Source organism: Prionailurus bengalensis, chromosome B2, assembly GCF_016509475.1.
Source record: "Prionailurus bengalensis isolate Pbe53 chromosome B2, Fcat_Pben_1.1_paternal_pri, whole genome shotgun sequence".
Lineage (NCBI taxonomy): Eukaryota > Metazoa > Chordata > Mammalia > Carnivora > Felidae > Prionailurus > Prionailurus bengalensis.
Window position 1 is genome coordinate 125,355,613 of NC_057349.1, and position 12,174 is coordinate 125,367,786.

At 40.0% G+C, this 12,174-nt stretch overlaps 1 protein-coding gene across 8 annotated transcripts in view; it reads right to left on the reverse strand.

Moving 5' to 3' along the window:
• The window catches only part of REPS1 (RALBP1 associated Eps domain containing 1), a 90,623-nt gene that overhangs the window by 6,395 nt on the left and 72,054 nt on the right, over window positions 1-12,174 (reverse strand). For 6 of the 8 annotated variants that reach the window (XM_043592469.1, XM_043592468.1, XM_043592465.1 and 3 more), the window contains 5 exons: window positions 7,527-7,614; window positions 6,220-6,321; window positions 4,412-4,484; window positions 2,972-3,090; window positions 2,098-2,162 (listed from right to left, as the gene is read on the reverse strand). In XM_043592469.1, coding sequence (XP_043448404.1) covers window positions 2,098-2,162; window positions 2,972-3,090; window positions 4,412-4,484; window positions 6,220-6,321; window positions 7,527-7,614 — 447 coding nt within the window. The remainder of the gene's footprint in view (window positions 1-2,097; window positions 2,163-2,971; window positions 3,091-4,411; window positions 4,485-6,219; window positions 6,322-7,526; window positions 7,615-12,174) is intronic. The other 2 variants (XM_043592462.1, XM_043592467.1) reach the window with 1 other exon arrangement.

The following is a 12,174-nucleotide window of genomic DNA, read 5'->3' on the forward strand; positions in this document are numbered from 1 at the left end:
TATCACTGGCAGCAACCTTCTTTGAAAATACATTGTACAAATAACCTTGTTACCTGTAAACTCAGGGAGGTGAGCTACAGTAGCATCTAGCCTCTAAAAAACCGTAAGTGACATGCTGAGACACTCAAAAGGTTAAGATGACAAACTTTCAATAAAAAAAGATACTTTTAGGGGCAGCTGGGTGGTTCAGGTGGTTAAGCGTCCGACTCATGAGATCAAACCCGGCTGGGCTCTGCGTTGACAGCACGGAGCCTGCTTGGGATTCTCTCCCCGCGCCCCCCTCCACACCCCCCGGCCCCTGCTTGCACTCGCTCTCAAAATAAATAAGTTTTTCAAGGAGATTTAAAAAAAAGATACTTTTACAAAATTCTTATTACAAAGAAAGTACATCCGAGGACAGGGAGGGTCTGGCCCTACTCCCAGATTCTCCGCTTGTGTCTCTTTTTTTTTCATCGGGCCACTGCACAACAGTTTGTGCTTTAAAAAAGTTACTTTTATTAAAACAATGTTCCATCATATTTCTAAAAAGGTTACGTTAAAGTGTGAAAACCACCACTCTAACTCTTCTCCCAATACTCTGGCATTACTTCCCTTCAATTTTCTTCCACTCCTCTGCCAGAGCAATCCTCTAAAATCTTCAACCCAAAAATACATTTATTGAGGATCTAACTTTTGGCCAAGCACTATGGAAATAACAGCAAACAAAAAAATAAGGCCCATGACCTAATGAAGCACACAGTCTAGTGCAGGATAAGAACAAGAAAACAAGGAATTAAAATACACTGTGAGCAGTTTTATTGTGATGGAAGTACAGGACAACACAGGAATAAATCTGCAGTCTCTTCCCTGCTTATCTGTTAAAAATTCTCCATCTCCTGTAAGAAAAATCTTGATCTGGAGATGATCTGCCCCTTCCCCATGTCCACAGTTTCATTCCCTGTCACTCCGGTTGCACAGAACTAACTCGTCTTCCCTTGATTATGCCAGGCAATGTCATTCCTTCTGATTGGAGGGCCCTCTCCCCAAGAAACACTACTTCATCTCTCAAGTCTTTGCTTAAAGCCTTACTTCCTTTGTTTTACTTACACCTTTTCAACATGACCCTTGACTTCACTAGCTAGTAAAGCTGTGGCGAAGCATTTTACAAATACGCCTGGAGCAGCGCTTGTCCTGTAATTGTTGTTTACAGGTCTGTCTTCCCCGCTGGACTGGTTCCTGAATCAAGTGACCAACTCCCTGGGTTTCCAGTTTAACCCAATATATATTTTCGCTAGTACTTGAGGTAAAATACATACTAAAATCTTCAAATTTCAGTATCTTGCTCGTAAAGACTAAGAAACCATCTTTTTAACTTCAAATAACCAACTTCATTATAAGGACCTAACCCAGACAAATCAACCGAATTCATTCATGTAAAAGGTAGTCAGCCAGCCAGTCTCATAAAACTAACAGCTATAATCGAGAATCTTAGAACAGATTAGACGGAAACAATTTCTGCCTGGCAGGGATACAGAGGTCATCTGACACTTCCTCTACTGCTGGAATAACATCGCCAGAGAGATGCAGTGAGGGCACTGAGGTGCTGCTAGATCCAGGACATAAACGGACATCTCCTGTCACCCAACCTGTTGTTCTCTCCACTAAACCTTCCTTTATCAAGACATTATCATTTGGTCCACTTTTAAGCTTCTTTCAAAAGATAACTCCAATCATTATTCTTGACTTCCAAACAAGACTTAGCTTCTCTGAATGAAATGTTCATTAAGAATGACAATTAGAGGAGCGCCTGGGTAGCTCAGTCGGTTGAGCGTCTGACTCTGGCTCAGGTCATGATCTCGCGGTTCGTGGGTTCGAGCCCCGTGTGGGGCTCTGTGCTGACAGCTCGGAGCCCGGAGCCTGCTTTGGATTCTGTGTCTCCCTCTCTCTCTGCCCCTCCCTTGCTCACACTCTGTGTCTCTCTCTCTCTCAAAAATAAACATTAAAAAAAAAAAAAAAAGAATGACAATTAGGTAATTCCTGATCTTCAAAGTAATTCTAGAGTAGCAGTGAACGCCTAACAGATAAGACCACCCAGTAATGGAAGCACCGAAGGATTACCTGTGAGGGCTGTGGCCTTGGAGGCACTGCAGGAGGGTGGGCAACAACCCCAGCCTGTTGTTGTCCTGAGTAAACACACAAGTTGTCTTTTTAGTAAATACACACTTTGCTAGTACAACAAACAGGTGGAGTGAATGTGATCAAATGATGAAGATTTGTAAGAATGTTTGATAAGTACTAGAAGGCATTTACTATCCTGTAAAACTATCTACGTAGGACTTAATAACCAAGCCTCATGGCCCTTTCTCAGACCTCGTTTCTCTTGTTCTCTGCCGAGACAGTCGTGACATGCCTGTTTCCATAATACTATACCATCTTGGCTTTCTTCTCCTACTTCTGAATGCTCTTCAGCTATAAAATGCGCAGACGTCCAAATTTTCTTTTTTCATTCATTCTATCGTTTCTATGTAAATGATTCCCAAATAATACAATCTTTCTTAACCCACAAGTCCAATAGCCTGTTATCATGTCCCCTTTTCCTCATCACTCCAAACTCATAATGTCCAAAACAGAACATCTTCATCGCCTGGTCCTAACTTTTCTATTTTGATCAACATAACAACAATACAACCAGTTACATAGAAATTAAAACCTTGGAGTAAGTTATATGTCTTCTCTCTCCTCTGTCAGCTTTCCCTCCTTAATCTCTCTCCACATGGTTGTTTTAAACTCTCTGGTGGCATCTCTCAGGTTCCCATCTTTTATCATTTTAACTCAATCACATTAAGAAAAAAAATTCCTCTCACTTGACACCTTTTAAATTCAAAATTCTTCTTCAGATAAAAAAATGAGACATATTAAGAGAAAAGAAAATAAAATGTTGTGCTCTTTAATGAACTTTAGAATCAAATGATTTTATGGTCTTCTGACCCACCTGTGGTGACTGCAAAGGTCCGATTCATATCTAAAGATGATGATCTAGAATGAGAAGGCTGAGGCCTTGGAGGGGGAGGCGGTGGTGCAGTGTTATCAGGCGACGTTCCAGAATGAGACCTACAAAATCCACCCATTACACTTCGTGATGCTACTGGTATTGGAGCTTTCTTCTTTTTAAGCATTCAACTTGGCTAAGCAGCAAATGATCTCACTGGTGTGACATTTTCTCAAGTAGGTATGACAAGTATACCAATGAATAAAGAGAAGACTTTCTGATATACGTTAAACAAAAAATTATTTAATGGGGCAAATACCCTTTTATTATAAAGGATAATTATACATTTAAAAAATCTGAAAAGAAAGTTATTAACATGAATTCAAGGTAGACTGAAAACCTAGTAATGGTTTTCCCATTCCATTAAAGGTAATATTAGTTTGAAAAATCATTTTCAAGAAAGAGAGACTTCACTTTCAGATATGGTTAGCTTTCAACTTATTTAAAGTTTGAAGTTTGGGAAAGTGAAGCAGAATCTTGCTCAACTATCTGAGGTGACCATTCCTGTGTCTCCACAGGCCATCTCATCGTATAGGGGACTGTCCTCATTTTCGACACCCCCCCCCCCAGAGATTCACTTTTTTGCCACCGAAGTCTTTTGTATTCTGAAAAAGAGTCTCACGGACTCTGACAATCTGCTCCTCACTTATAGGGATAAAAAGGAGAATAAAACTCAAGATGACTGAGAACTCTAAGATATACAGAAAGAATTATATGAAGAAGCAGGCTTTGACTCAAGAAGCTCTTCTGAGATTCTGTGTTACTTGTCTCTATATACATCCTCCAGGCACGTGGCCAAAGGATACTGAGCATGTATAACAGGAGAGGGGAAAAAGATGCTCCTGTCCTGTCCACGGATTTTAGTGGATGGTTAAGTTAAACCCTTGCAGACAAATCCCTGGCCACCTTCACCCTATCCCACACCTTTTCTATTTGTGTCTGAAAAGTTCTATGTCACGCAGATCTTCAGGGAGGGTAGGTAGCCCAACATGAGGGTGTGCCATCTAGAAAGATGGCATCTCAAAACAGAATTGCTGGCACTTGCCACCAAGGCTTTAAAAGAAAATCTGTACCTCTAGTACCTATTTAGACTCTCAGCTGTTTACCTTCACAAAGGACTACCTTAAACTGCTAATGCTACTACAGCACTTCCCAAACCTTCCAGAGACTACCGCGGGGTAAGATAAGGGTTCCTTTTGTTTTCCTATTAGAGTTGGAAAGAATCGAAATCATTTCCCTTCTACATAAACCAGGAGGCAACCTAACAGCGTTCAGAGAACTGAAGAATAGAGGAAAATAATGTATACTTGGTTCTAAAATAATTCTCAATATTACAATGTGACAACATATTTCATGTGTTTTTTTATTGACAGAAATACTGACCTTTGATGAGTTACATTGTTTCCAAGCTGTTCTGGGTCCGAAGTAAAAGAGTCTGAACTACTGTACCCATCTGCTGATAAATGGAATATACCCTATTTAATAATAATTTTTTATTCACTTTTTACTCTAGACACTCTAAACAAATATGATAATTATTACTTCAAATCAGAGACATTTAAAAACTGGCTAATAGCTTAAGAGTTCATCCTAGTGTCATTAAATGTTAACAATTAAATATAAATCAAATAAATCATGGCATATTTACACAACAAAACTATGCACACGGAACAAGTTATAATCTAGAGAAGTTAATGTAAATAGGAATAAAAAATATGCATAGACCACAATAAAACTTATGAAATTAGCCAGAGGTTCACCGTTTTTCGCCTGAGAAAATATCACTGCCAATTCCTCAAACTCTTATGAGGAGCAGAGAACTCCAGAGGCAGCCTAATGGTTGTGATACAGTAACAGATTTTAAAACAGAAACTCCAGGGTCGATCTGAAGGAACACTAATACTACTCCACACTTTCAAGGATTATAAATTAAAGGGACTGGTTATTTGGTTTAGTTTCATTTCAAAATGTACCCCGTTCCTTTTTCTCATCAAATAACTGAATTGTTTAATTCTACAGGAATGATACTAAAACTACCCGATTTCCACTTGGATGTTCTAACAGGCACCTCAAACTGGAGATGTCCAAAAGTCAACTTCCAATCTTCCCCAACAAACCTGCTCTTATCACAGCCTTCCTCAGTTCCTAGTGTATCGGGCCAAAATTCCCTGAATCGCCCTTGACCTCTCACCCCCATCCTCGATCACACAGGTAAGCAAGTCCCACGTACTTTCCCCACCAAACAGAGTCAGAATCTGACCGTTTCTCAGCACTCCCACTGCTACCACTCCAGGCCAGGCTGTCATCTTCTCTCGCCTGTATTATTCTAATATAGTCTAAATATTATTCTATTATTTCCCTGTTTTGACTCTTGCTTTCTTCAGGCCTGTTACCAATACAGCAGCCAGAGTGATCCTGTTAAAAAATAAAGGCCAACCACATACTTCTTCGTTCAAAACCTTCTAATGGCTTTTCATCTCATTCAGTAAGAGCCATTCTTACACTGTTCCCTGATGACTACTCTAAACCAGGGCTTCACATGTGCCCTTTCCTGTGCCTTAAACGTCCTTCCTTCAGATGTTCAAAGCTGAATCCCTCATCTCCTTCAGATTTTAACCCAAATGTCATCTTTTGGTAAGCTCTTCTTTGACTACCTTATTTAAAATGTCACTTCCTCTTCCCTTTCCCAGCTTTATCCTTATCAACTGAGTGAATTATCTCCTAAGATACGAGCTCCTTTTTTTTTTAAACTAAGTTTTTCTTTTACACCCCCTACCGAATGTAAGCTCCACTAGGGCAAAGATTTTTTTTTTTTTCTGTTTTAACTGCTGAATCCCCAGTGTCTAGAACAGAGCCTGGCACGCAGTATTCCATTAACACAGGCTGCATAAATGAATGTACACACAATTTACTGAGAGAGAGAGAAAGGAGCTGGTGGGAGGAGTCACGGACTAAACGTGGCTAACCGAGAGGGATGGCAAACAGAAAGCCTGCCTGCTTCCAGGAAGCAGGTCCAGGAGGCAATGAGCAACCATTTACCCATCTAGAGGGTAGGAGGTGTCAAAGGGTTGACTAATCTCTACTTTATTCAGTAAAGGTAATACGAAATAGCTACACATTTGAATTATTCAGACTCTAAATTGAGACTCAATCAACTTCAAATGGAAGCTGTAATGCTATTTTTCACTTACCTACAGTATTTCCAGAAGCAAATTTCACCGATGAATTTATCTTACTTTCCTCTGACAGGTCAGACGTTTTCACAAGTAATGGGCTAGTGGGATTAGTATGATCTAGTAGAGAATTAATAGGTGAAAGTACAAGACCTGAATTAATACATTCATAAATCTCAGAGTTCAAGACTTCATTTAGGTATTTCAAAGAAGTAGCAGGTATGCCATGAGATATAAGACAAAATAGTATTTTTAATAAAACATAAGCTTGTTTATATAGAATTTAGTTTTCTGCCGTAACAGAAGATACTTTATAACAGAAGAGTCAAGTTGTATGTTCATACTTCATTAATTTTATCCCCTTCAGGGTAATTAAACAAAGCACCCCACATATGGTTGTAAAGTTAGTAGTTTATGGGGTGACTGGGTGGCGGCTCAATCATTTAAGCATCCAATTCTTGATTTTTAGCTCAGGTCACGATCCCAGGGTGGTGGGATCGAGCCCCGTGTCATCCTCCCTGCTAAGCATGGAACTTGCTTACGATTCTCTCTCCCTCCCTCCCTCCCTCTCTCTCTCTCTCTCTCTCTCTCTCTCTCCCCCCCTGCCCCTCCCATGTACACAATCTTTCTCTCTAAAAAAAAAAAAAAAAGGTAATTTATAATGCTGATTTATATACAAAATAAATATACCTCTGAGAAGCCCTAACTAAAACATTTAATCTAAAGTAAGGAGAGGGGCGCCTGGGTGGCTCAGTCGGTTGAGCGTCCGACTTCGGCTCAGGTCATGATCTCACACTTCGTGAGTTCGAGCCCCACATCGGGCTCTGTGCTGACAGCTCGGAGCCTGGAGCCTGCTTCGGGATTCTGTGTCTCCCTGCCCCTCCCCTGCTCATGCTCTGTCTCTCTCTGTCTCTCAAAAATGAATAAACGTTAAAAACAAAAAATTTAAAGTAGGGAGAAACTTCAAGAGTTCAAGCAAAACATACAATTTTAAAGCTAAAATTTATTTTAACCGTAAACCTCTTTGGTTAAAATCCCAACACGCTTAAAATGTGAATTCACACCAGTTATCATAAAAACCCACGGGGTGTTGGAACGCCACATATGCCAAGAGTCCTTCCTTTAAGACTTTGTAATATAAACTCAACTGATACAAGATGAAAAGCACATACACGCCCGCACGTATATGCATGCTTGCAGAAAGGACTATGTTAAAAAACAGACAATGATGAACTAGACGTGAACCCCCGAAGAGGAACTGTGCGTTTAGTTGCCGCTAACCCCCAACCGGAGCCCGGCCCGGCAGCAGGCAGCAGCCCTCTCACCGCTGCCGGTTCTTTTCAGCTCCATCTCCTGCATGTGGATCTTGCTCGGAGTCATGCGGATGGGAACCGGATGCACGATAGCGGTGTCCTGCAGGCACACGGGAAACACAGACTTTACATCACAAGTGCCACGCCGACACCACGAAACGGTAAAAATTGACGACACTTTAAAAACTGGCGGACAGACTTTCTCATTCATGCGAAGGCAAGCGCGAAAATTAATTTCTTAATGGAACGTTTCAGAATTATAGCGAAAAGTCCAGTTCACTCTGCGTGCCTAACATTCTGGTTTCCTTGACAAAAGATACACTTTAGCTTGAGTGGTTAAGGTTTGAGTGAAAAGAAGATCCATGAAACTACCACTGAAGACAATAATCGAAGGCAGAGTGTGAGACGATCTCATGAAATTATACGAATTTGAACCTTTGAGGTTAAAGTGAATAACTATTTCGTGAGAACCCAAACACTTAACAGATTGAACTCTTTCACTAAACTGCTGAAAAAAATGGACATTTACTTCTTCCTATACAAAACAAAGGTAATAATCCTTGCTATATTTTAACAGTAGGCACGACACGTACTTTCTACAGATTAGTTCTACAGAACTGTTTAAAAAACTTCCACAAAGGCATGCGTTTTTTAAGAGGAATAAGACTCCTACTCTCAACATTTTCACATTTTTCTTAAACCTTTTCATGACTGTAATACATGTGAAATCCTTTTGTGAGTGGCAAGTGTAGTTAAAGGAGTAAGGAAACTGGCCAAACAGACCTCCGAAAAGAACGAAAAGAGCAAAGTAAGAAGAGAGGATGGAGACAAGCCTCTCGGAAAGACAAGAGAAGGAGAAAGGTGCACCTGGGTACGAGGCAGACCTGGCCCTGGCAGCTGAGACCCACGGGGAGGGACCAGAATGGGATCAAGCATTTGGCTGAATAGCAACTGACCAGTACTGCTAGGGGGCTCAGTTCCTTCTATGAAGACTCAGTTCCTATTTTGTGTGTGCTCCTACTAAAGACTACACTTGAGATCCTGAAATTTCAGATATCCAGTTATGAGTTATGTTTATGATTTAGTGTGAAGGATCAGGACTTTTCAGTTTAAGTCAGACACCATTTTTGGTTGAGTAGCAGGCGACACGAAGCCTCTGCTAGACAAAGTTCAGTTCCATGACACTGTCTCTTGTTTGACAAGTCTCCCTGGCTTACTCTCGTAATCTCTACATCCAACCAATTTATGACAAATGAATTTTTTGTTGCAATTGTACTGGTACACCCATTCGTAGCAATTTTCTGCCCCCATACCAGCAAGGCTCTGGACAAAGTTCGAACATTTCCTCTACAACTCTAAAATCACAGTTATAAATATAAATACATATGTGGATACAAGTTTAGATTTCTCATATAATAGAGAGCCATTCTCAGGGAAATATTTTAACAATACACGTAAGATGTTCTTTGTTGTATTTACAGTTATAAAAAACATGGCTTTAGGGGATAAATACTACTTTCTTAACTCGCAATGTTAGTGGCAGAAATAAATGCCATGAGAATCAGAATTTAACCTCGTAAGGCAAGGTCAAAGGAGAAAAAAATGATAGTTCGTGTGATAAGTTCTTAACTCCAAACCCCAAACTAGGAAAAAACAAGCAAAAAAACCTTCTTAGATGTTTTAATATTCATCTAATATATATTTTGCGTGCGTATAAAATCAGATACATAGAACTTGTAACAGTTGGAACGATTAAGTAGCCTTTTCATATATTTCCAGTACACTCCATGGAAGTCACGATAATGATCCCAAGAAAAGAAAATCATGAATGTTCTATTCATCCTCCAAATAATTTCTGTTAAGTTTCTGTGCCAGCAAATCAATTCTGGGTCACATACTTCAGTCATGCAACCACTGGTTGCCGGGAGCCCGCAACGGCTGTACCCGCTGCAGGACAAGGCGGCCCCTCGCAGGGCTTTCCACAGATGACAGGCCTAACCTACAACTGCCGTATGTGTCAGAAGCTTCGCTTGTGATTGAGACTTGCAGCAGAACAGAGAGCTTTGCCTCTGAGCATTTCCACATCCAAATCAAGAACCGTGAACGCCTACAGGCTTCTGAATCCTGAGCCATAAGATGCCAAAGTAACACCTTCTCTGCTCCAAATTAGCATCCCCAAATTTACAGAGAAAAAAGTAGGAAGACTGACTAGCAGGCTCTGCCCAGTTTCTTCCACCTACTAAAATCACCTCATCACCTCTAGGAAACTCATTCCTAATCACTTATGGCACATTTGTGTCATATATTTGGACATCTGATTTCACGTACACATTTTAAATATATTATGCTCATTTATCTGTAGTTTCCACTTGCCTTACATCCCATTATCCTGTCTGAACCCAGTCTGCCTACTTTCCACTTCTGTGTCACTTACCAGCTTGCTCTCTCTTGTTCCCATTGATCCTTCACATTGTTTCCTGCCTGAGTGATCTTCCCTAACTGCCTTTCTCACCTCATCTTGTCACGGCACTCCCGGCTGGCTCCTCGTGTCTAGGAGATTAAGTTCAGATCCCTGGTCTAGCACACAAAGTTCTTCCCAGTCTGGTTTCAACCCTTAGCCCCATCATTCGAATCGCCAACCACATGTCTACCCTATACTCTTGCCACTTACCAGATCTGCTTGTGATATTCTCTCTGCTTGGGATGCCCTTGTCCACTCCTGCCAATTCAGAGTTTCACTCAAACCTCAGCATACAAACATAACCTCTTTTGTGAAAACTTGCCCAAATACACTGGATTGAGTGAGCTCACAGTATTCTGCCCACAATCCTGCTCACGACTATATATGATAATTATCACAATCAGCTGTATTATAACCATCAACTTATAATGATTAAGCTGTGGTCTACTTAAGACTGGAATTTGTGTGTGTGTGTGTGTGTGTGTGTGTGTGTGTGAGAGAGAGAGAGAGAGAGAGAGAGAGAGAGAGAGAGAGAGAGAGACATTTTACATCCCTAGGGAGTATCAGAGGCACTTAGAAGGGGGCCCCACCAAACCAGGTGAGTTGGCTGGGCATAATCTGTAAGCAAACTACACTTCCTTTTTATACCCTGAATTACTCAGAAGTTCGGCGGCACTCGAGATCGGGCATACATCATGGCAAAGACTAGAGCATTACACTTCTCATCAGTCTAGAATTTAGTAGCAGAAGCAGATTCTACCAGAGGCTATTAATGATAAAGTAGTTCAACAAAAGCAATCAAGTTTCTGGAAATGAGCTATCAGAAACTCAATTTCATCACAATTCTGGGAGCCTAAAAATTACCCATCTCAGTGTGCATGTGGGGTCACTGTACTGTGTGATATAGATGTCTCTATGTGCTACAGAGAAGTGTGGGGCTTTTCACAGACTTTCACCTTGTTGAGCGAATGGCTAATTATAATTTTTAGCTTTTAAAAACCATTCCATTAAATGTTTCCAACACTGTAAGGTATGTAAATGCATATTAGAACTGCAGTGATATTTTTCTCTTAGGCGACTCTCTTCTAATCTGTGTGGACCTTACTCACTTGTAATTATTTATTGAAGCCTTGCAAAGGATCATTTGGGATTGTGGGTATAGGCTGTGTTCTGTAGAAGACAGTACGCCAGATAAGCATTGAGCGAAGGGTAAGAACTTATTAGATCCTCGATGGGAGCAGGGCATTTTCCTAATGCCAGGTTTAAAGTGAGATTACTAGTTGGGGAACAAAGTTTAGATTTAAGTTTAGCACCGTAACAGAAAAAAGATATTTCTAGGTACCAGATTATAAATAGTTAAGACTGCCAACTTTATCAAGTTTATAGATCTAAATTCAAGTTAAAAATAGCAATTAACAATTTCCTAGAACCTCCTGCCACACTGAAGATAAAAACACAAAGTGTGGAGCCATATCATTTTCAACACTAGAGCCAGAATTAATAAATTTGGGTATTTTTTTCCAAAAGGTTACAAGAACATCAATATTATGAAGTCAAATATTTCCTGGCATTTCCTGCCAGTCATGACTCAATTTATTTTGCCTCTGAGTTTTATATTTTTATACATAATGTTCTTTCCTGGCCTGACAAAAAATCGTCATACCATGATTATTTTCACCTCTCTTCAGGGTTAGAGAATAAAACAAAGCATTTCTTTATTGCTACATCAAACTTGCCTTCTCAAAAAAGGACTTCCATTAAGTATTTTAAATAAAAATAACTTGACTAAGTAGGAGACAAGAATAATATGGAGAAATAAAACTTAGAGCAAAGGTAAACTGTCTTTCAGCTCATAGCACCTGTCACTTCCCAAAAGAGCTTAATTACAGCCCTAATAAGCAGCAGAAATTATATTTTGTTTTTTTATTCCTCCTTCATTTTCAGATCAAAACTGAAGGTTAATGCCCTCAAAACAGCAGTAAGAGAAGCAAAAGGCAGATGATCTACATAGTTAATGAACTATGAAACAGACACTTAAAACACTTCCATAAGTTATCTGTTTTCAATACAACAGCATCCTCACTATTTCACAGATACAAATTTTTTAAAATTATGAAGCACACGAAAGATCCATTCATTTAAACTACTAAGATGTACTACTATCTTTAAATGCCATTTCTTCTAAATCCACATTAAATA